The sequence below is a fragment of the Hypomesus transpacificus genome, chromosome 18 (genome assembly GCF_021917145.1).
Source record: "Hypomesus transpacificus isolate Combined female chromosome 18, fHypTra1, whole genome shotgun sequence".
Taxonomy (NCBI): Eukaryota; Metazoa; Chordata; class Actinopteri; order Osmeriformes; family Osmeridae; genus Hypomesus; species Hypomesus transpacificus.
Window position 1 is genome coordinate 12,640,060 of NC_061077.1, and position 22,637 is coordinate 12,662,696.

A 22,637-nucleotide genomic window follows, 5' to 3' on the forward strand; every position below is an offset into this window, starting at 1 on the left:
CCAAACAAGTGTGTGGCGTGCCTGTTGTTTTGATTCCGGTCTAGCTAGATCCGGTGTGGTATTGTCGTTTTTCTAACGTCAGTAGTTGTTGCAACAGAATGTAAAAAAACGACAAAGTTTGCTCGGTCAAAAAGAGCGTTAATCGCGCGATAAAAAAATTGACGCCGTTAATTTGGGTTTGCGTTAACGCCGTTAATAACGCGTTTAACTGACAGCACTAATATATATATATATATATATATATTTTATATATATATATATATATTTTATATATAAAATATATATATATATATATATATATATATATATATATATATATATATATATATATATATATATATATATATATATAGAACTGTTCTCCCTATATTAGACATTCTCTGATTTATAACACGCTACGCGTCAGACGGTTCACGCTTCCGCATCGTCCGTTATCAGGTGATATTGTACACCCAGTCGGGCATTATCCCTTACGTAACCACAAGGTGGCGATCAAAGACCAGGCAAACACTACTGAAAGAACCAACCAAAAAAAGAGCACACATTTTTGCTTATCAAAAGCAGTATGTGTACTAGGGTTTTTAAAGCAAAGAGTTGGAAAGCAATTAAAGACATAAGGAAGTCAGCCGTTATTTTTGATAAGATAAAAGGCAGAAGGCAAAAATGTATTTAGCTATTTTGTTCTTGTATTGGACTTTGACAAACTATCTGGTTTGTTTGATATGTTACAAACTACACATTGCAGTATGCTTGCCTTTTAGATGTACTAATATACAGTATTGGAGTCAATGTTCAATATGTATTATCCCATTCTATTTCGTTACAATATAGACTATGATCTGTTAATCAGTTTCCCCCATGAAAACACTGCATATTACACATTTTAATTAGTTTAGGTCCTGTAATGGAAACCTTATTTTGATGTCAAGACTTACATATTTGCAAGAAGCACTGACATTTCAGCTGCTTACCTAGACGTGCAGTCTGGCCGTGAACAATGTGCCCAGCTGTGAGTTCACAGTGTGTGTCTGGGACAGGTGTCGAAACACACACACTGCTGGGTGAGGATGTGTGTGTGTGTGTGTGGGTCTGTTGGTGTTTGGGACTGAGAGCTGCTGGAGGTACCTAGTTGGCTTGGTAAACAGTTGGCCAGAGCCTTGTGTACCAAACTGCTAATTGAAGTAGGCTCCTTCCTGCCAATTAGGAACGCACTCCTTGAGCTTTAAAGGGAAAACTCACAGGATATACTGTCTAGAGGGTTCTTTGAAATATGCACTGGGAAAAATTAATAACTTGGGCATCTAACATCAAGTAAGCAAATAATTAGTTTTGGCTTTTTTTTTGCCCCGTTTTTGAACTCTATAGCACATGCGTCTTTTTATCAGGTCAAGGTAGCGTGATTGTGACTGAGTGCCGTGCCCTACAGCGAGGAGAGAGTCACAGCGGCAGAGGGCAGTATGCTGACTCAAGGCCCTTCAGCTGTCGCACTTTACATTGAACATTCTAATAAATGACAAATGAGGAAATCTGGGATCGTTTGTGTGAATCAATTCCTTTTATAATCACACTTTATTCGTAATGTAATTTTACAATGCCGACTTGAATTTTCTGACAGACAATATGGTTTAACTGGACTTTGTGAATATGGAGTTGCTCATTGACTGCTCTCACTCATTTTTCACTAAAACTTTAGTGAGTGTTTGCTTATGGTGAGTATTGGAGCCAACACAACAGATAACCTAGTTTCCTGTCTGTCAGGCTATTTTCAGAGAGGCTGAAAGTGTTCTGACATTCTGCCCTCCGTCACCAAAAACAAAGACTGTTCTTCTTCTCTCTTCCAAACATGTCAAATGAGCATGCTCCACATTCCACATCTGTCATGCTATCCTTTTTAATTGTGAAAATACGTGTGAACTAGCCTGACTGTATTAGATTGTGATGATTTAAATTCTTATTTTAAAATGTTTAAAGATTCAGTCTCTTTGATGTCCACGGATATTAGTGTATAGGCCAGATGCACCTAAATCAGTAAAAAAATACATGTCTATGGCAAAGCACGTGGAGAAAAGGATCACTCATTTCAAATAAAAATGAGAACATTTCATGGGAAGGCAGTAAAATGTGCATCATGCAAGCACTGTAATTCATTCGATATCGTCCTTTTAGAAAGCATTCAGTGCATTTTATTCATATATTGTTTAAGAAATATACCTAACTCACAATAAATATCAGTTATAATATAATGATTTACCATTAGTCTTACAGCATTTAATCCAAATTAAATGACATTTTAATTGACATTTAGTTTTCTATTATTGAAATAAGCTGATCCTTTGTTCATCTGTCGATTCCAGTCTGGAATAAGAAACGGGTGCTGGATTCATCAACCAGTGGATCACCAGTGCAGCTGTGTGTGTGCATGTAAATGTGCCTTTCAAATCTTTTGAATGGCTTAAGACTTCTCGAATACTGTCGTGTCTATGCCCATTAAAGCATTGTCTTATTAGTACAGCAATATAGTATTACTACTGTAGTGTATGACAACAGTACAATTACTCCTAGTTCAATACTGTAATCCATCACTTCAGATAGTGATAGTATAGATAATGCTATAAAAGGCTAAACATGCTTCATAAAAATACAACAAAAAACATTGGCATATGTTTGACACTACAATTCTTGAATTTTCTCCGCAAAGTGCACTCTTCGAATTTGGATTCAATAGTATGCTCGGACTGTACCACCCACTTCTAAACCATTCCAGAGAAGAGTACAATGGCACACCTGGAGCAGAAGGGTAGCGAGTCAGGCCAACGAGACAGCACTCCCCCATGAGACCACGGTCGGACATCAATGTCCTGGTTGAGAGATGTACGCGTGTGGTCCATTTTGGTTCCTAGTGCCCCTTTCCGTATTTCATCCCCAGGTGTATCAGTGAGGTGGATGTCCTCTGTCTGGGGTTGACCTGCATCCTTAAAATGATTGTCCATCTCACACCCAAACCGTTGTGGTGTTTTCTGGAGGTTTCTCCTATGAAAGACATGTTAACTGGCTAAACTGAAATATGCCATGTAAAGAAATCATCATCATGTATTCATGAAGCAAATACTTGGTATGTTGTGTTTGTTCAGTCGGTAGCTACCTTCTGTTGTTGAATGTAGACCACCGCATCATGGACTGTGACAAAAATGTGCTGAGGGTTCATGTAGTTCATCAGACCACTGGAGGTGAGGATTCTCAGCACACTCTCTGAACAACGAAACATTTGAGAACATGTTGACTTGCATCCTTGTTCTGTGTTACTGACAGTAAAACGTCAATTCATGGAAATATTGAACAATATTCATTCCATTTGTATATATACAGGTACATGGTATAGGTTGGTATAGGTTACTGTCAAGAAAAATAACTGTGACAGGATTAGCCGTACCGTTGCAGTTTGATAAGTAAATAAGGACCCCGACCTTCTGGCATTCAATGCACATCTAAGGAAAGGTAGACGTGGTGGTAAGTTTCATTGTTTATTTCGGTATGACATATTACATTGATATATTATACATATTGTCTTTCTGTAACGTTAAACCTCCCAGGCAACATTGATCTGGATATTCACCTGTATAAAAAGCCTTGCTCCGGCAACATCAACAAAGATCACACTGCTGCAATCGATGAGCACAGCCTGGACCTCACTTTCAGACATTTCTGCACAGCATAGATAGAGGGGACAATGTTGTCAGTGTTGAGAAAAACAGAAATTAGGAGAAGGCAATATCACTCTGAATCTGAGCACAATTATTTATTGGAGCAACTGTCTTATCACTTGCCAGACTTGAAGAATTCGTTCTCGGACGAAAATGAGGTGTTTGCTACGCCTCTCTCCTGTTGCAGAGAAATAAGTACAGAGTTGAACATTTAATAAATGACACAGATTTAGTGTAACCTTGTTTACGTTCACCTTGTGTGTGTTATAAGCAATAAGCCAGACGAGTGCACACTCAAACTCCCACAAGTATGTATTCTCTATACAACTGACACAGTCTTAAGGTTTCCTCCATGTTGAAATGTTGCTTTCGATTTCACGAAATTCTTGAATTTCATCACAAAACAAATATTGAGGGGGACAAATTCAATTTCTGCACAACTCTAGGGGAAACAGTCCCCCCCCCCCCCCCCCCCCCCGTTCTCTACGCTACGGTTTGGGGTCACTCGGTCGTCTGTCTGTCTGTCTGACGCCCCAGTCTCACCACTGTGTTCACGGCCTCTCTCTCCCTCTTCTCTAGGGCCTTCCTGGCTTTCTCCCGGCTGCGGATCCTCTCAGGGGTCAGGCCCAGCAGCCGGCTCATGTCCTCCCTGAAGAAGCTGCGGTTCCCGTAGTAGATGGGCCCGTTGTAGGTGAGGATTTTGACCCCAGGCACCTCGTAGCACTGGGGGAGAACACGGGTGGAAGTCACAACCGTACATTCGATGACCTCATAGGTCAGTTTCTATCACAGTTTCTGTTACTATTTTCTATCGGAGAGTAACACTTGATACACAGGAAACCAGACTATATAACTACTTTAAGGTAGTATGTGGTAACTTAACACATGCACATCTGTATAGGGTGTGGGTGCAGTGTGCCAGTTCTACTGAGTCAGTGAGTGGTGTGTTCACCTTGTTGTGATTCTCTACAGGTCTGTAGATCTCAGTGTTACTGGCCCTTCCCAACACTGAACATCCAGCCCTGAGAAGTCAACCACACACTTTTCACAAAACTTATACATCTGCATCGGCTAAGTCACGTTAGCCAACGCTTACAATGAAGCAGTCATCACTCCCCACTTTAAGACACACGCAAGCTTGTATGAACTATATTGCTCTTCTCCATACGAGGAGGGGATTGCTCTGTGTACCTCTGTGTTCTGCAGATCAGGGTCATCATTGAAAAGACCACCCCAATGGCCAGACCCAGATCCACATTGAGCACGACCACAGACAGCCAGGTCACCAGCCAAACAACCTGCAGAGACACACAGTACCTCCCATGAGAACAGTGGGTTGGGGCACTCCCGTTCCTTCCAGTTCAGACCTAGACAGACTGGGGGGGTGGATGTAGCTGGTCGTTAACGAAGAGGGACGTGAAAACGTTTCTGTCAGGTGGATCGGCGGCTCACAAAGTCAATCTGGCTGACTCGCCACAGATCTGGGAGGTCCTGGAACTGCAGGAACATCTGTCTGAGGCTGGTCACGTTGATGCATGCCAGCACTGCCTGGGGGGCAGAGAGACACCAGCGCGGAGAATGAGGCTCAGATACAGGCCCGACTCAGACTCACAACCACACATGAGCCTCGACAGGATTCAGACCCAAACATGCGTTCCCCCCTCACCTTGGGTAGGAAATAGAACAGAGGTCCAATCAGCAGTAGAACAATCAGAACCACCAGGCTGGTGAACAGCGCAGAGAGCTGGAAGAACCAAGACAGAAACACACTTTGTTTATTCCTTACATCATATTCTCTTCAAAATATGGGAGTAAAAGAAGCATTTGTTTGACATTCGAAGCCATGAATAATTTGGCAAATGTTGCCATGGTACGAGAGGACATAGCCGTCCTTTAAAAGCCCAGAGACATTTCGCCAAATGACGAGGCCAGACGTGAAGCTGGCGAGGAGGTCTGTGTACCTGCGTGTACCCTCCGGCACTCTCCAGGATGTTGGTGGTGGCCAAGGTGGCCGAGCTGGGGAAACAGGTGAAGAGAGAGGACAGCGTGTTGGAGATGCCGTGGGCCAGCAGCTCCTGCAGTCCCCACACACGTCCAGTTTAATACACACAGGCTCTCCAGCACAGCACAATTACTCGCGCACAAGAATCACGAGGCAGTATTTAGTCGGTACTCTACAGCACTTTAGCTCATGACCCTTTCTTTAGGCCCCAGCATTCACTGACAGATGTGTGTACGAACACAGGAGCGAATCAGAACCGAGAGTTCAACAGTCATTTCCATTTGCTTTATCAGGTATCAGGGAATGAATTAAAGCATCAATGTACCATTGAAGCCTGATGTCCATACCTGGTTGGGATGTATGGAGTAGCCATGTTTGTCAGCGTATATCATTGCGAGGGAGACAGAAACAGCGTAGCCCACAAACGTGATGGCCACCGTGTCCCCAGCGATGTCTGGAATCGTGTGCACGGCAGGCATCCTTGGTCTGGGGAAACTGAGGATATACAGTTGCAGGATTTTGATGTTATTTGAATAATAACAGCAAACATGGCTAAATAATGGAGCAAATGTTGATACTCTCTAACTATTTTGTCAGGATTGTTTACCCAGCAGGAATATGGCCCACTATCTGGACATCATAGGCTGAGTCCACAGAAGAGGCATACGCCACCGCTGTCGCAATGATGACCTGAAAGAAAACAAGACAACAATAAACATGTATATTGCAGTACAACTGAATCAAATAGTAGATGATGTCCTTGGCGCTCCGCCAATTCAATTCAAGAATGCGTGAGCGACGTCCAAGTCAAGTGACACCTTTCTTCTACTGACTGACCGTGAGGATCTCGACAGGGATTGGTGTCCGCAGGTGTCGGCGGAAGCGCATGTTGACCTCCTTCACCGGCACCAGGACGGCCAGACACGCCATGGAGATCAGCAGCTCGGCCATGTTGGTGTGTGGGAGGTTCTCGATCACTGATGCTAGCGTCTGCGGGTACAGGGAGGAAGTCAAACGTACTGAGGAAAAAAATCAAAACCCAACCTGTCAAGGGTTTCATAAGCTGAATTAAAATACTCTGGAATGTTCCATATGCACAAAATATCTATCGGCTAAGTGATTTAAATGTACTGACGTCATGTCACCTGTCACACAATAAAAAATTGTTACATGTTTATATTTTTGCGACCATACGCTGTAAAATCCTTGATTAGTAATAGACTCATGAAACTTTAACCCATTCTCACCACTATTATACAAATTCCTACATCAGTATGCAGTTTAAACCCCGACCTTAAACAACGAGAATGGTCCAGTGTGGCGAGGGAGCCTCAGTCCCAGCATGCTTTGCAGCTGGGAGATGGTGACGTGGAAGGCGGCAGCACTGGTGAAGGCCTTGACGATGGGCTCGGAGAGATACGTGGAGAGGAAGCCCAGCCGGAGCCCAAACATGCAGAGCTGTGGAGACGACAGGAAAACCAGGTTCTCCCATTTAGACCGCCACAGCTGGGAGGACAGTCCCCCCAACGTCTCCCCAACAGATCTCATCACACTGCTCACAAAGCATTTCACAGTCCCGACACCCATTGATAACGGCTCAGTTCCAAAAGGACCCTGCCTGCATGTTGTAGCCCCCCCCTCCCCGACAGTATTGTTTGAGCTAGTCTGCGGTGTTGTGCGGTCCTCGCTGACCCTCACCATCAGGATCCCTGAGAGGAGGGCTACAGCCGAGGCCACGCCGATCCTCTGGGCCTCGAAGGCTGCGGCTTCAGGGCTGCTGGAGTTCAGTTCCAGAGGGGTGGGCACCAGCTGCTCCACCACGGAGCCTGTCATCAGACTCACCACCGCAAAGGTACCTGGCACAACAATGACACAGAATCCCCTCTTACAGTACCTCAGGAAAAGGTCAGTGTTCGTATGTTTGAAGGGAGTGAGAACAACGTGAACTTACATGATAACAGTTTGCTGTATAGCTAAGGTGTCTGTCCCGGGGGAGTGCTGTGTGACTCACCAGTGGAGACGTGCCGTCCTGTGCCTAACAGCATGTAGATGACCACAGGAAAGAAGGATGTGTAAAGGCCATAGATGGGGGCCACAGATGTCAGAAGGGCAAAGGCCATACCTGTTCACGATCAGGGACAAGTTCAACTTGTGATTGATTTTAATGATTGTTCAGCTGCCATGCTCATACATGTAATTATCCTCTGTAATTATCCACAGACAAACTAAAGTCGGTGAATGAAAATGAAATGTTTAACTTTATATTTTAAATAAGCAGACAAAACGTTTCATTTACTTAAAAAAATATTGTCTAACAATGTTAAATAGATCATTGTCATTATATCTGCAATATTGCTTCAGTAGGACACATTAAACAAAATGTTGATAGCTGGTTACCATTTCTGCCCAGGTGTCAAGCACAGTGGTCACAGTGGGCAGATAATTGCTTGCCATTTAACATCTCAATTTAGAGTTTAAATTATTACGGACAAAGAAACAGTGACGCCGTTTCGCAATTTCAGGTTTAGAGTACTTTCTCCGGAATTTGGTTGTACAGTAAACAACTTACCTTGCGGAATGTGAAGTATACCAACAGTAAGTCCCGCTATAGTATCTCCAAGTATCCATTTCTTGAGTCTGTACTTCGGCAGCCAGTTGAAAATGGGTAGTCGTTCTCGCAACAGGTGAAGACATGTCCCTCGAGAACACCTGCACCATCCTAAGAACTTTTCCCGGAGCCGCACGCCTGCTTTCGGTTTATCCTCGGTACCAAATGACTGCCTGAAACGGTCCTCGGTGTAAATATTCCTATACACTGCAACAGACGCGCTCATCTTGTCATCCCAGTTGGGTGTTTTTTCTGTAAAGTTTTTTCTCTGATTAAATCCCAAGTTCTCTCCGGTGAAGAAAATATACCGTCTGTCTACTTTATAGTACACTCTGGTCTGGCTTCAAGAGTCATTGTGTTTTCCTGTCAGCTGTTTTTTAGCCAATGACATAGCTCAAAACCTAAACTTTTGGATACCGTATTGAACTGCTTTGGAAGGTTTTTGACATCATTGTCTGGCAGAGACCCCCTAAAGGTGTGCTTGTCCAAAGTTTGTGTTGATATATGCAACAATCCTCTGGGTCCTATTGCTAAAAGTTTTTCCTTTGGATTTTTAGATAGTAAGAACTCTCTCTCTCTCTCTCACACACACGCACACACACTAACACACACACAAACACACGCACTTTTCTACTTTACACAGTACTTGACAGTTCACAGGTACTTCTTGCTTAGCCTGCCTCTACAGAAGTCACAGAGGTAAAATAATGACACGCCCAGCTCTGAGGGGAAAAATCCAAACAAATCAAAGTGGTATTGTTGGTAAAGTGGAGGTGTAAACTCACACCATATCTATTAACTCTTATTGCTGGTCATTTCCTAAAGGAATGTATTTCCCTAATGGTAAAGGGTGTTCAGGTTGCATAACCACAGGGTATAGAGTCTGGCTCAGGAACCATGTGAAACCTAATCACACTCAAGTGGTTCATTGATCCAGCTACAGCTACTATCAGGTGAGAGAGCATTTGTGTGGCACTCCATGATGTCACAAGCCAAAGAGTTACTAAAACAAGATGAGTTTATGCATGAACCCTATACTTTTGTCCCATTCTCTTGGACAATGTTCATGCATTTCATACGTGACACAACCGATTGACCAGTAGTGTGGCACGGTTTGTAATGGCATTTACTTATTATTGACTGAGTAGTGGTACCTTGCAGTACTAGCTTTTCAGCCAAACCCAATGCTGCCTTTCTAATTGAGCAGTTGGTCTGGGTCCCATCCGTTAACCTGCAGCGCGAACGTGGCGTCGCTCACGACACTTGTACAAAATCTCACTGTATACTTATTATAGTGTATCCTTTCAATGAGGGAGGTAGATTACAATCTTATGTGGCGTTTAGTCTGACAAAGTAAAAATAAACAAGAATACAATGTAAAAGGAGAATGTGTTTGGGTTTGAGCCCAGCGTTTGGCAGTCTTGTGAATGGGCTGTGGTGCAGGGCTCCGTGCAGAGAAACACGCGTACGGGCATCCGTGCTCCGGACCTACCACACGCACCAACCAGGGCCAGACATCATGACCCACCACACGCACCAACCTTCCATCCTTAAACACTGTTACGAACATTCACGAGTTTGCCGGAGTTTGTCGAAACAAATACTTTGACTCATTTCCCCATACGTAGAGCACGTGTAATGAGCTAAACATTGTTTGTAACATCTCCAAATGCGATGACTATCAATGAGTATTTGAAGGAATTTCGGCAGTGTCTCCGTGTGGTTCGTAAAGTTAATTAAGCATGATTAAATTTTCCCCAGATAACATATGCTATGATCTAATTATCTTCTGTCAATTTTACCTGGAATTGTGCCTCCCTAATTCCCACCCCTTCCTTCCCGAAGGCCCTCAAATGTAAGATGGTAAAGGTTTCCACATCCCGCAAATGCCTGGCACCCACTTATGCTTGTTTTTGTGATATGGTCTATTTGTCACCCAGTTACAACCAGGCCCAGTCATCATGAACTACCATGGGACGTGTTCTGCGGGCCGAATGTACAGCATTGAAAGTACAGCATTGGAGATGAAAGTCACTTTGAACAATGAAGAGGGCAGTCTTATAGGAAAAACACTTGTTCATAGATTAGATCTAATCAGGATCGTAATGGAGGAAAGGCCACATCTCGCTTCATCAGTTCTAGTAGGCATGTGTTCTAGTTCTAGGATGACCATTGTGTAGGCCGACTGTGTTGTATTTGGGTGAGCCCACACACAGGACCGTCTGTGTGAGGGGAGCTCTGAGGAGTCTGTAGGCGAGGACACAATGACCCTGTTTTTCTCTTTCTCTCTCTCAATGAAACGACTGTCACATTTCAAAGCGGGAGAGACACCAATCGATCATGCTCCAAAGTCTCTGTTTACTACATTGTTATTGTTAGAGCAAATTTCTCCAGATGAGTTTGGAGTCGACAAAGGTGTCGGTCGGGGTGTGTGTGTGTGTGTGTGTGTGGGGGGGGGTTGTAACGTCAATGCCACACAGGATCTCAGCTGTGCAGCAGGACACGTTCCACAGTGCTGATGTGTCGCCACCTCGCTCATGTTGTGTGTTAATAAAATCAACAGAAAGGCAGAGTGATGTTTTTGTTCCAGTCCCAAATTCCTTGAATTCGTTTGTCTCTCGTGGAGGAGAGCAGATGCAGCGATATAAGAGGAGAGAGAGAGAGAGAGAGAGTGAGAGGAGGGGGGGGGGGGGGGTCCTGCTCTTTAAAAAAAGAATGCAAGCCATTGTGTTGATCAGCTCCAGAGGATTTATGAACACACTCTCAGCGTTGGTGTGTCTGGTGGCTGTTTAAACAAGATATTAATCAGCGGTAACGGGAACAATGCGTTGAATGGAAGAGGATATGAGGCGCTTAAGCCCATAGCGAGACAGCAGCCCAACATGCCCCAAGACATGGACAGGTCACCATCCAACTGAAAACAATGACAATGTAAATATCGGGGGGTGACAAGTCTGATGCAAAGGAACAGATGTTGTGTACTGTACGTCCTGGTAATGTCATGTCAAAATGGGCATGCTCATTAGCTTACCTTCAGAGGTTGGGATGATGGGGGCTGGTGTGTTTCCACTGTTTAGGCAGTCGTGGAGGCATGTCAGAGAGTGAGTGAGAGTTAGGAGATGAAAGATGGAGGATCTCGTGGTTACTATGGACTGAGGCCCTAACGCAGGGACCTGGGTTTGATTCTGGCCTGGGCTATTTCCTGATTGTCATCCCCTCTCTCTCCCCCTGCCTTTCCTGTAGATGTCCAACTATCCATGTCCAGTCAAGCCATCAAATGTCAAAACATATAGGCGTATCCTTATAAGGTAAAAGTTCCTTTCTCGAATTTGGAATGGGTTTAAATTCAGGCCTAAAGCTTTACACTTCAGCTTCACATTTCTAAAGTGCCGTTTTTAGGAGATGAGTCATGTTTTTATTTGGCCAAACAAAAAGTTGGAACCATGAAGAGTGCTGTGGATTGTACAAAAATAACCCCTAATGGCAACTGTTGTTGTGTTTGGCAAAGTGTCTTCTGATCCCATTATCCTTGTTGCATGAACTTTAATTAACTTCAGTTACAAAAATATCTCATCTCCCTTCTCTGTCTCCTGCATGCTGAGTGTGTGTCCTACTTCCCCGGGTTAAGAGGGACCGGTCCTTACGGCGGTCGCCCATTCTTCTCGACCAGGGAGGGGTCGCCGTGATTTTGTGTGCTATAGTTCCTCCCATTGTTCTTTATCTGCTTTATGTGATGCTTGTCCTGACCCCCCCCCCTCCCCCTCCCTCCCCCTCCCTCCCTCCTTGAGCATGTCCATTGGATGTGACCTTGTGTCTGTGAGGGCGAGCGAGCGGGGCGGCCGGCGGCCCTCTCCTGGTGTCCCCGTCTCCTCGCCTCACCCATCCCGTTCCGCTCGCGCTCCCTCGCCTTCTGACATCCGCCACTTTCCTCTAGCTCCTCCGCTATCTGTGCCGTTGCCCGTTGCTTTCTAGTTACGTCTGCTTACGTAAGGGGGGTTCGAATTGGGTTTTGAATCCGACGGCTCATTCGATTCACCTATTTGGCCCCTCCCTTCTTTGACAGGGGCACGTGCTGCGAATCCACCCCGAAATAACATGCCAACTTCCTGTACTTTGCTTTCATCCTTAGACACTGTTACGAACATTCACCGAGTTTGCCGGAGTTTGTCAAAACAAATACTTTGACTCATTTCCCCATACGTATAGCATGTGTAATGAGCTTAACATCGTTTGTAACATCTCCAAATCCGATGACTATCAATGAGTATTTGAAGGAATTTCGGCGGTGTCTCCGAGTGGATTGTAAAGTTAATTAAGCATGTCTCAGATTTCCCCAGATAACGTATGCTATGATCTAATTATCTTCTGTCAATTTTACTTGGAATTGTGCCTCCCTAATTCCCATCCCTTCCTTCCCGAAGGCCCTCATATGTAAGATGGTAAAGGTTTCCACGTCCCACAAAAGCCTGGCACCCACTTATGCTTATTTTTGTGAAGTGGTGTATTTGTCACCCAGTTACAGCAAACACCTTTATTTTCAAGGGCATTTCCGGAGCGTCTGGAATGTCTGTTTGGTATGTCGAGGTCAAGTTGTGTTGAACTTCCCCACAATTGACCGACCAAGTCTAGAGAAAGATCTCGACATGCCAATTCTAGAGAATCGAGAGAGAAAGATGGGAAAGGGAGGGAGGTGAAGGGGGAGCGAGAGGTGAGCGAAGACATCCTAGGCTCGAACACCCGGCAGCAACGAGTACAAGATGAAACAATAGTTTGCAACGCTAGTGTGGTTGGCTGCGTGTGAGCAAAACAAAGGCGTGTGGTCCCTGCCCTCATTAACGTGGGGGGGGGGGGGGGGGGGGGGGGGGGGGGGGGATGAAGCAACAGAACAATGACTGCAGGAGGTCAAGGTGTAGTCTAAGCAGCCTCGGAGGAAAACAAAAGGTTGGAGCCGCCATCTCCTTGGCCCTTCCTCAATGACGCGGATCGTCCGGCTGCTCGCCCGGCCCGGCCTGGGCCTGCCCTGTCACGACACGGTACCAAAACAAACAGCCCTCAACCAACCTCTGGCTGTCTCGTCGAGGTATTCGTGCCTGTGTGATGGCATGCTACAATCACTGTCGACCCGTCGTCCGTAAGGGAAATGTGAACTGCTTTCGTATGGGGCTATGCTAGATACTGCATGGCCCAGGTGGATGTCACGGACTGGTGGAAGTGATGGCCCGGGTGACTACTGTACCATCCATCCCTTTGACATGGTCACTTATCACGATGGGGCATTCATCCAGGCTCCAATAAGCGTTCGCTATGACGAGGTTGGTCCCCGGGGGCAAGTGTGCGTACCACATAGACTGAGCCCCGTCGTAGAGAGCAGGGTGTCGTGCTGCATGTTTCTCTTTCCTGTCACTGTAAGAAAAGAAACCAAGAGGGCACAAATGCCCCCTAAAATATGTCTGGAAAACATTTTCTTTCTTTTTTTCAGTCAGTGCATTTTCTGCGAGCTGCCTGAAGGGAGACGTCTAGGGTATGGCCCCTCCTCATGTTGACCTCTTCAGTGTCCACTTTGTCCTCATCTTCCCAGGGGGAAGGCTGAAGTTGACCCCCCCCCCCCTGCCCCCCTCCCCCAGGGCTTGTTCCATCCTGGCCCGTACCACAGCATTGTGCAGCTAAAGTGAGCTGTGGCATACACAGCCTTGGTCCTCCACATGGAACGGAGGGAGGGGTCAAACTAAAAAAAAGCAACAATCGCTTTAGTGCAGGGAAAATGTGATGCAGTCGACACAACAGTCTTGCAGAGTTCATTTGAGCTGTTTAGAAAAAAAACACACACAAAAAAACATGGATGTCATCATCAAAATCATAATCTTGTGGTGCTTTTTTAACAAATAAATGGTGCTCGCAGAAAAACAAAATCACACTCGAGGTTGTGCGTCGTTGCTGTGTATCCAAGCGGCTGTGATCGTCTTCATCGCTCGGCCGATACGACCAAACCACTCGGGGACGAGACACAGCCTGGAGGGTGAACCACACTGGTGGGAGGAGACTGAGAACAGGCGGTTGGCGTGGTGCCCGCTCTGCTGTCGTGGGACTGTTTGGAGTGGGTGCTTCAGAGTCATGAGGGCGATCAGGCCCCTCTCCTCCTGGGTTCAGGACAGGACATCCGTGTTCATCCGTGACCCAACACATTCTGCAACCTCAGTTTGGGGCACTTGCTAAAATGAGTTTTTCATCAAACGTGACACTGGAGACTTTGTGTCATTGAATAGTGATGAGTTGTGTATTCAGGAACATGTTGGAGGAGAGTGAAAAAGGGTGAAAAAAATGATAGGGATCGTAAAAGTTGTATATCAGATAAATGCAGTGGAAACATTGTTTATGTCGCATCAATTCTTTAAAAACACATCCTAGTTTAAAAGGATCTAAGACGTTTTGTAACCATACATTGCCAAATTGTAGTGAGCCGCCCCTAACTGAAGCCCACTAAAATGTTCTCTGGAAACATGATATCCCCATTTCCTCTCGCAGAAGGGCAAAGGCAATACTCGAAATGTACTTTTAACCTCTCCAGGAAACATAAAAGCTGTGATCCCCTCCACCGAGGGTTCCAAAAGTAACCCCCCCAGACACATCTTTCAGCACGGGTCAGCAGTGCTGTACTCTAACACACCCTGTCTACTGCAGCTCATTGTGCCAGACCCACAAGAACCTTCGAGCACGGATGCAGGGCTTGGCACTGCCCTCCCAGCCCTGTGTTGTGACCCGGGATCTGCCCACTGGCCTAAGGAAGTCCCTGGGCCACTTCATCAGCAGACCTTGGCTGTCTGCACGTACTGGATTTGACTGCCTTCTTCTTCAGCGGGGCGGGGGGCAGGGAGAGGTGGTCTCGTCCAGGCAGCAGCTACCAGACCAACCTGTCCAGCATCACTCCCACACCTGAGGCTATACCCAAAAAAACTAAAAGAATCCAAATGTAAGCCCGAAGGACAAATCAACCTCGGTTTTCACATGGCATACTTGGTTTAGGTCACTTTTGTCTCCGACGGTCCTCCCTGGTGAATCTATAATTCCAGGGCCTTATCGGTCTGCTCCACAGTACCACGTGAAATCCCACTGCTCTCCCTCTCTCCACCCTCCTTCGCTCTGCCCTCTGTTTCCTCTTTCCTTTCCCCCCCCCCCCTCTGCTCTCCTCCGTCACCTTTCACTCGCTCCCCACCCTTCACCCTGGGCCCCGTCAGCGCAGCATCAAAGGGCCGTCCGTGGCTCCGGCTGGGTGGCCACCAGCTTCTCATTTCCTCCTCGTCGGGGCCCGGCAGCCCTTGAGCGGCGCGCTCCGTCAGGGCTGAGCGGACTCCAGGGAGAGCCACCAGAAGACCCCGCTCGGCGCTCGCGGACAACGCTTCCTGCTCATTTTAAGAGCGCCCTCAGAATGGAGAGCCATTGTCCCCCCGGCCGTTATCTGATGGCCCCGCCGAACGGGGCAGACAAAGCCAAGGGCCGGGAGACCCCCCTCCCCCCCTCCCCCTCAGACCCCCCTCACCCCGCCTTTTTTCTCTCCTCCCCCAGCCTCACTCACTGGGTTAAGGTTCTCTGTCCCTCTCCTTCCCTTTCTATCTCTCTTTCTATCTATATTTCCCTCTCTCTCACTCTTTCTATCTCTCTCTCCTGTTTATTCATTTCCGGGCTATTCTCTATGTATCTCTCTCCCGTTCTCTTGCTCTCATTGCATATCATCTCACTCTTTTCCTCTCTTTCTAAAACCCCCCACCCCCCTCTCTCTCTTTTTTGGTCAATGTCGATGGCTTGAGGAGTTGAATAAACACTGACAGATCCACAAAAGGGCCACAATTCTACTGTGCAGTTAAAGTGACCACATGGAGATTGAGTAAATGGATAGCAGTATAATAATATACTATTATGTACATCGTCACCATGAGCCCCGTTGACTGACTGACTGACGGGCCAGACAGGTAATGACTAGGGAGCACGGTGCCAATGAAACTGACGGTGTTGTATGAGTCCCCCATAGTCGCAACATGGGCATCCGCAAGAGTGCGTCTGAGGATCTCGAAAGGAGTTCTTTATCGGTTCCTGTATCGTTCATGCATAGTTTGTATAGTGCATGTCGAGTCATGTATATTCATGTACAGTTTGCCGCGAGAGTGTGCGCGAAAAGGATCTGATGGCAAACAACATCCTCTAGTGGCGAGGACAGAGAAAGTCACCATACCTCGTAATCCCCAACCCCCCCCCCCCCCAACCCCCCCTCCCCCAACCCCCCCCCTCTCCCCCCATGATCCCCTCAGTGCTTTGTCTCTCCCACCAGCCTGGCTCCAGGCTCGTCCTTTCAGTTGGGGGAGGACGGCTGCACCCCTCTCTGCACACAGGCAGGTAGGAGGGCGTCCCACAGAGACCCCATTGTGTGAGCAGCATCAAAGGGGGACTTGTTAAGGAACCTGTGCTGGGTGGTGATATCAGCCCCATCAGGTAGGTGCCTCTGCAGGTGCCTGTCCTGGCTGGGGCTTGGCTGCCTGCTCCTATTTCACAGGTTTTCCAGTAGCGAGCTACACTGTAGTATTGGTAACTTCATCTAAGATGGAACCTTTTTTTTTTCAAGGCAAACTGCTATTTCTTACGAAGCAAGGGTTGACATGTTTACATTTAGGTCCTAAATTCCTTTGTGTTATTTGTTTGAGAAGATATTTGCAGAACCTCCTATGTTGTGGTTTCCACAGACTCCCTTATACAGTGGGCTAAACACAAAGAGAAACTTCTCGTTTCTAAAGCTCTCCGGGTAAGTAGCTCTCCCTAGTGGAAGGTGTTGAAATTTGTTTACAAAATGTTTACAAAATGTTTGACCCCACACTGCCTCCCAACAATCTTAATTTTATTATTTGTATTGTAGCATATCTTTTTTAATTGCTAATGTGATGTCAGTAGTTATTCTTTTGATTTTGTTTTGGGAAAACCCAATGCAATATAAAACTATAATTCAGTTGAAGGAACCAACAATCAGGGCACGTCTTATGAAGGTATTTTACACAGGAAGACGTAATAATGATTCCCATTTAAGTGTTCTGTCAGGCCTACACAATGAAGCAGTGAAGGATGAAGTTGGGCACAACTAAGGGTGCATGGGCACACATGGCTGTGGAGAAAATGGAACCCTGATAAACCAACCCAAGAACCCTCTAACTCAAACTATTTCATCCATCTAGTTTCTCCCTTACTTTATCTTCTTCCTTTTTGAAGATCAAGCAATGGCAAAAAAGTGGAATAATTCCGCCTCTTTGATCTGCACACACAAGTTCATTTCCATTTTTGATTTTTTTTCCCTCTTCCTTTCTGTGTGAGTGCCAGCATCAAGATCTACCTTGGTGTGCAAATGTGCTGGAATAGGTTAAAAGGAAAGCACGCTGCTCTCTCAAAGCACAAGTGCAGATGTTGTGAAGTTAATTAAAAATTTAGCAATTCGTTTCTCCCGTCCCGATTCAGGTAGCATCAAATGGAAGAAAACAGAAGGAAAGATGACTTATGAGAGAGGTCCGTACGGTCTGTCTAATGAGTGAGGTCCGTACGGTCTGTCTTATGAGAGAGCTCCGTACGGTCTGTCTTCTGAGAGAGGTCCGTATGGTCTGTCTTATGAGAGAGGTCCGTACGGTCTGTCTTATGAGAGAGGTCCGTACGGTCTGTCTTATGAGAGAGCTCCGTACGGTCTGTCTTATGAGAGAGCTCCGTACGGTGTATCTTATGAGAGAGGTCCGTACGGTCTGTCTTATGAGAGAGCTCCGTACGGTCTGTCTAATGAGAGAGGTCCGTACGGTCTGTCTTATGAGAGAGGTCCGTACGGTCTGTCTTATGAGAGAGCTCCGTACGGTCTGTCTTATGAGAGAGCTCCGTACGGTCTGTCTAATGAGAGAGCTCCGTACGGTCTGTCTATTTAAATTTTCTGGGAAACATCTTGACAAAAAAAACATTTTGAAATCTAGGCTGTTGTTTTACTATCCTACGGTTTTAACCTTTTTGTAAGTATAGTAAAGAAATGACATAACATTTCTTTTTACTTATTATTTTTTAAGTTAAAATACAGTTAATCACTGTATTTTAATAACCAATATGTAATAAATAACCTTAACATAAAGTTTTGATGCTGTATAATGTTGTGTAATGTTTATTGTAATGAATAATGTTTGTCTCATGATATTTGCACTACAGGCCCATTGCAGTTTTTTGTGAAGCGGTTTTGCTACAGCCAAACCCACAATTATCTCTGTGAAGCTCTAGAAAGATCCAGTCAGGGATCAGCTGGTCTCCAGAGTGCCTCATCTGTAAGACAACAGAGATGATAAACCCATTTGAAAGCCTTCCTCCCTTCCTAAGGTAACCCGGCTCCGTACATGTTTACCAAAATTGCATCAGCTTGTTGACACAAGCCCCAGTATCTTTCAGCGACTCCTCTATCTCCTCCCAAATAATAGTGCCATCCACAGAAAGGGTGTCAAGTCTCAAGGTGCTGCCCACCCCCTCTCCCCTCCCTCCTATCAGGCTGACAATTCATGAGTCGTGGGGGGGAGAGGGGGGGGCGGGAGGGGTATATCCCGCACAGGTGTTGCAACTGTGTCTTGTACACAATTCCCCTCTCTACTACCGCTGCTTGGCTAGCCTCTCTGTGCTGCCCCCCCCCCCCCCACCCCTGGTGGGACCGCTCCTCAAGTGAGGGATATTACAAGCGGCAGCCGCGCTCCTCTGATCTGCATGCGCCAGGCTTTCTCTTGGTCCTGGGTGAATAGTGCTTGACTTGTTCAATTTGTTTAGAAGCCGCGTGCGGTGCTTTGAAGCCATGCATTTTAGCATAAATCATAACCTGTCTCCTTGCTCACAACTGCTTTGAAATGCAACATCTGCTTTTGAGTCCCCGCTTTACAATTAGTTAGGCAACATCAATAGATTGACTCCGTAGTCCTTACCTACATCAAGTGTTGTGCATCTGTGCATGTTTGAGCGTGCGTGCGTGTTTGAGCGTGGGTGCGCGCGCGCGCGCAGAAAGAATTGCATTTGAAAGATTACTTTTCACCTGATGTGTGTCCTGCAGTGATGTGAACTTTGTCAAGCTCCTCGTCCGTCTCTGACAGGATGAGTCCCACGTGTTAAATTGGGTTAGCGGCACGGTAACCTACTTAGGAAGTGTCATGGCTGTGGGGGCACGTCACCAGGCCGTGTTGTTTACTCTTTCATCACTCTCTTCAGGGTTTTTTCTTTCCTTTTTTTTCTCTCGTTCGTTCGTTTGCCGGGTTTGTTTTGCAAAGCCGCGCCTTCTGTTCAGCTGTGGGTAAACCAACCGATTCACTTCCTCCGAGCAGCGCGGGGTTGACACTGATAAGCTCTAACTGTCACCATCCATTGGGCTGAGTGACACTGATAGCTCGGGTCAGACCTCCAGAGGTGGAGCGCAGGATGGGTGCGCGCGCCACTGCGCCGCCGGGGCCCACCGCCACTCAGCAGACGAACAGGCGGCTTCCACACGGCTGCTCATTCGGTTGAGTTTAAAAGTCACATTCTCTATCGTAGAGAATCTCGTTTTTTTTTTCTTTCTATTCTGTAGGTGGGCTCTGGTTTTTTCAAATGAGGCCAGAGATCAAACTCACCCAAAAGTGATCTACCGGTAGACTCCGCCATAGTGAGTAACGCCCTCATCAGGAGCATTAAGAATTATTTTTGCGGATTTGAGAAGGGGGGGGGGGGGGGAAACAATCCCAAAGATTTGATTTTCAAAGGCAAGCATTTGATCAGTAGTCATCAATTAAACTTACTGAGGTGCAAATTACACAGCAAGGATCAGATGAAAGAGTCTCTCTTGTCACTTTTCTCGCCTCTCCTCCTCAAAAGCTCTGCTCGGTTTGCTGCGCATGCCAACCAAAAAAAAAAGAGAGAGAGAAAGAAGGTAGGAGTCTTGTGTGTATGGCGTGGTGGTGACAGGGTGACACTTTTCCTCTCGTGGCAAAGGCTGAGCTGCCTGCAGAGGCCAACAGGCTGACGGCTCCGGAGGCACATGCTCACAGAGAACTGGATGCCTCTGGGGGGCACACCTCTGTACCCAGAGGCAGATACTGCATCTGCCTCTGGGTTAGGGTTAGCTGGTCCAGGCTGGACAGGTACCGCCTCAAGAGGAGAGAGTAGATAGAGAGTAGAGGAGACAGTAGAGGAGAGAGTAGAGGAGAGAGTCTTCCTCTACTGTTGTTTTGGAGTGTGGGATCCTCCTGACCCAATATAAAAGAAGTACTAGAACTGCAGTGCCGTACTTTAATGTGGATTTTAAGCAGTGAGAAATCAATGTTCTTGTTTTCCCTGAAATCCATTTAGGCCTTTGCTTCATCTAATACATTCAGGGTGACATACACCTGATCTAAATCAGTGAGTCATTGCCACCTATGCTAAGCTCCATAGCCCAGGGCTGTAATTTTGATGTGGGGGGTTCTCTTGGGGTTTTTTCCAACAGGAATTACTCAAGAACAAACTAGATAACTGGTGTGTGTGTGTGTGTGCATTGTTATTAGTGACAAGTCTATCCAAAAAACTGTGACGGTTCCCTCAGATTCATGTCCTGTGAGAAGTCCTCCACCGTTGCTGGTCTCCCTCCAGGAGTCATGTGACATGGAGTCCCATCAGAGTACATAGCTGAGATCAGATGCCAGTATCAGTGTGACAAGCCTCTAGCCACGGTGGAACTCTGTAAGATGAATTGGCAGCGGTCCAAGCCCAACACGATACCCACATTAACTTGACGCGCGTGAGGTGACGACGTCAAGCATCGGAACAAATTATTTACCTTTTGTTCCTGTACGTAGGAGTGTGTTCGGAGCCGCTTGGTGATTGATCACCACATTGTTTTTTCCCCTTTCGTTTCTGCCCTCGCTTTTTTATTATTAATATTACGTAGCATTCTCCAGACAGCTATTGTAGGGAATTCGTTGTTTTAGAGAGTTTACACAGCAAACCCCATGAATAAACAATTTGTCCTCCCACAAGTATATTAGTTATCATCCATTTTGAATGCTGTACCAGGAAAATTCATTTGCATCCATGTATTGCTCCGAGCCTGTTCACGACACAATGAAAAACAGGAGAAAACGGATAGTGAAATGACCAGGGGTTTGGAGGGATGTGTGTAGGAGACATGCATAGGCCTCTAGCTGAATTATCTTTGTTCTCATGCTGATAATGTAGCCTACGTAAAGCTTTGTGACAATGTGGAAGTACAGCTCTCTTGGGGGTTGTAAATTCCTTGGCGTTGTCCATCGTCTTGAAGGAGATAAGTGCAGTAATGGCTAAAACAGCCTTGTTTTTACCGATGTACATACTTTTTTTGGTCAATAAATCCCAATCCAGTTTGGTTTAGTGACACATTGATAGGCTTCGACAATGCTAGTGATGCAAATAACATGCATCTATATCCTAGCAAGTTACAAGACAAATCTCTACAGCAGTGTGAGAAGGTTCAACTCACACCACTCTGTCACAACTCTTTAATCCTGATCAGGCAGTACATTTTATGAACCAGCAAAGCTAGTCAATATATTCTCCCTGAGTTAGTGTCACATTGATGAAATGATTAAGTACCATCAAAGTTACATTCGGTTGCAGGTCTTTCTTTATCTCGCAGTGAGTAGTGACATCCCAGTGCTGCCTCGCTTTGATATAAAAAAAACCTGAAACAGGCCCTCAGCTGCAAACGTCTCCCAGCTTGTGACTCAGAGCAGCATCTCTGGAATGTTCCGTGTGGATGAGACTCCAGTTAGATGTCACATACATGCACTGGGGATGTGTATCATTAAGGACACAGCGGTGGGCTGTTTGAGCCAGAGCCTCTTTGAGGTTGGAATCAGAAGGAACCTGCCCAGTGGTGAGGATCTGATGTCTGAAGCACAGAAGACAGACATACAGTATCCACAGTGCTGTAACAGGTAGACCTCCTTGCAAAACCGGGTATCGGCAGATTAGGGCTTCAAATCATTGTTTTTATTTATTTATGGGTGCTTAGTATGTGCTCATTATGCACGTGCCTTTTGATTCTTGGCTGAGGGATTACGGATCAATGGCTTGCAGTCAAATGCACCAGGCAAAAACATTTAATACAAAATCTACTGGACATGGAATGGTCCAGACACAAAATCAAATTCATTTTTTTCTTCTTCAAAAGCGATGACCAAAACCCAGCCAAAGAACCTGGGTGCACTTTGTGCAGCACAAGTATGAAGTTAGCAGAAGCCATGTTAACCTTCAGTCTCTCTCTCTCTTTCTCTCTCTCTCTCTCTCTCTCTCTCTCTCTCTCTCT

At 46.0% G+C, this 22,637-nt stretch overlaps 1 protein-coding gene across 2 annotated transcripts; it reads right to left on the reverse strand.

Moving 5' to 3' along the window:
* Positions 1-442: 442 nt before the first annotated feature.
* On the reverse strand, positions 443-19,606 carry slc26a10 (solute carrier family 26 member 10). Of its 2 annotated transcripts, XM_047039643.1 has the most exons (19): positions 19,483-19,606; positions 8,273-8,484; positions 7,715-7,825; positions 7,402-7,559; positions 6,997-7,161; positions 6,541-6,693; positions 6,311-6,393; positions 6,051-6,198; positions 5,663-5,776; positions 5,368-5,445; positions 5,154-5,249; positions 4,893-4,999; positions 4,654-4,723; positions 4,245-4,424; positions 3,825-3,879; positions 3,614-3,702; positions 3,431-3,485; positions 3,143-3,249; positions 443-3,030 (listed from the first exon to the last, which is right to left on the reverse strand). In XM_047039643.1, the coding sequence occupies exons 1-19, from the start codon at positions 19,494-19,496 to the stop codon at positions 2,992-2,994; spliced, it is 2,034 nt and encodes a 677-aa protein (XP_046895599.1). In that variant the 5' UTR covers positions 19,497-19,606; the 3' UTR covers positions 443-2,991. The 2 variants fall into 2 exon arrangements, with proteins under 2 accessions (XP_046895599.1, XP_046895598.1); XM_047039642.1 differs by lacking the exon at positions 19,483-19,606 and having other exon boundaries at positions 8,273-8,872.
* Positions 19,607-22,637: the final 3,031 nt, after the last annotated feature.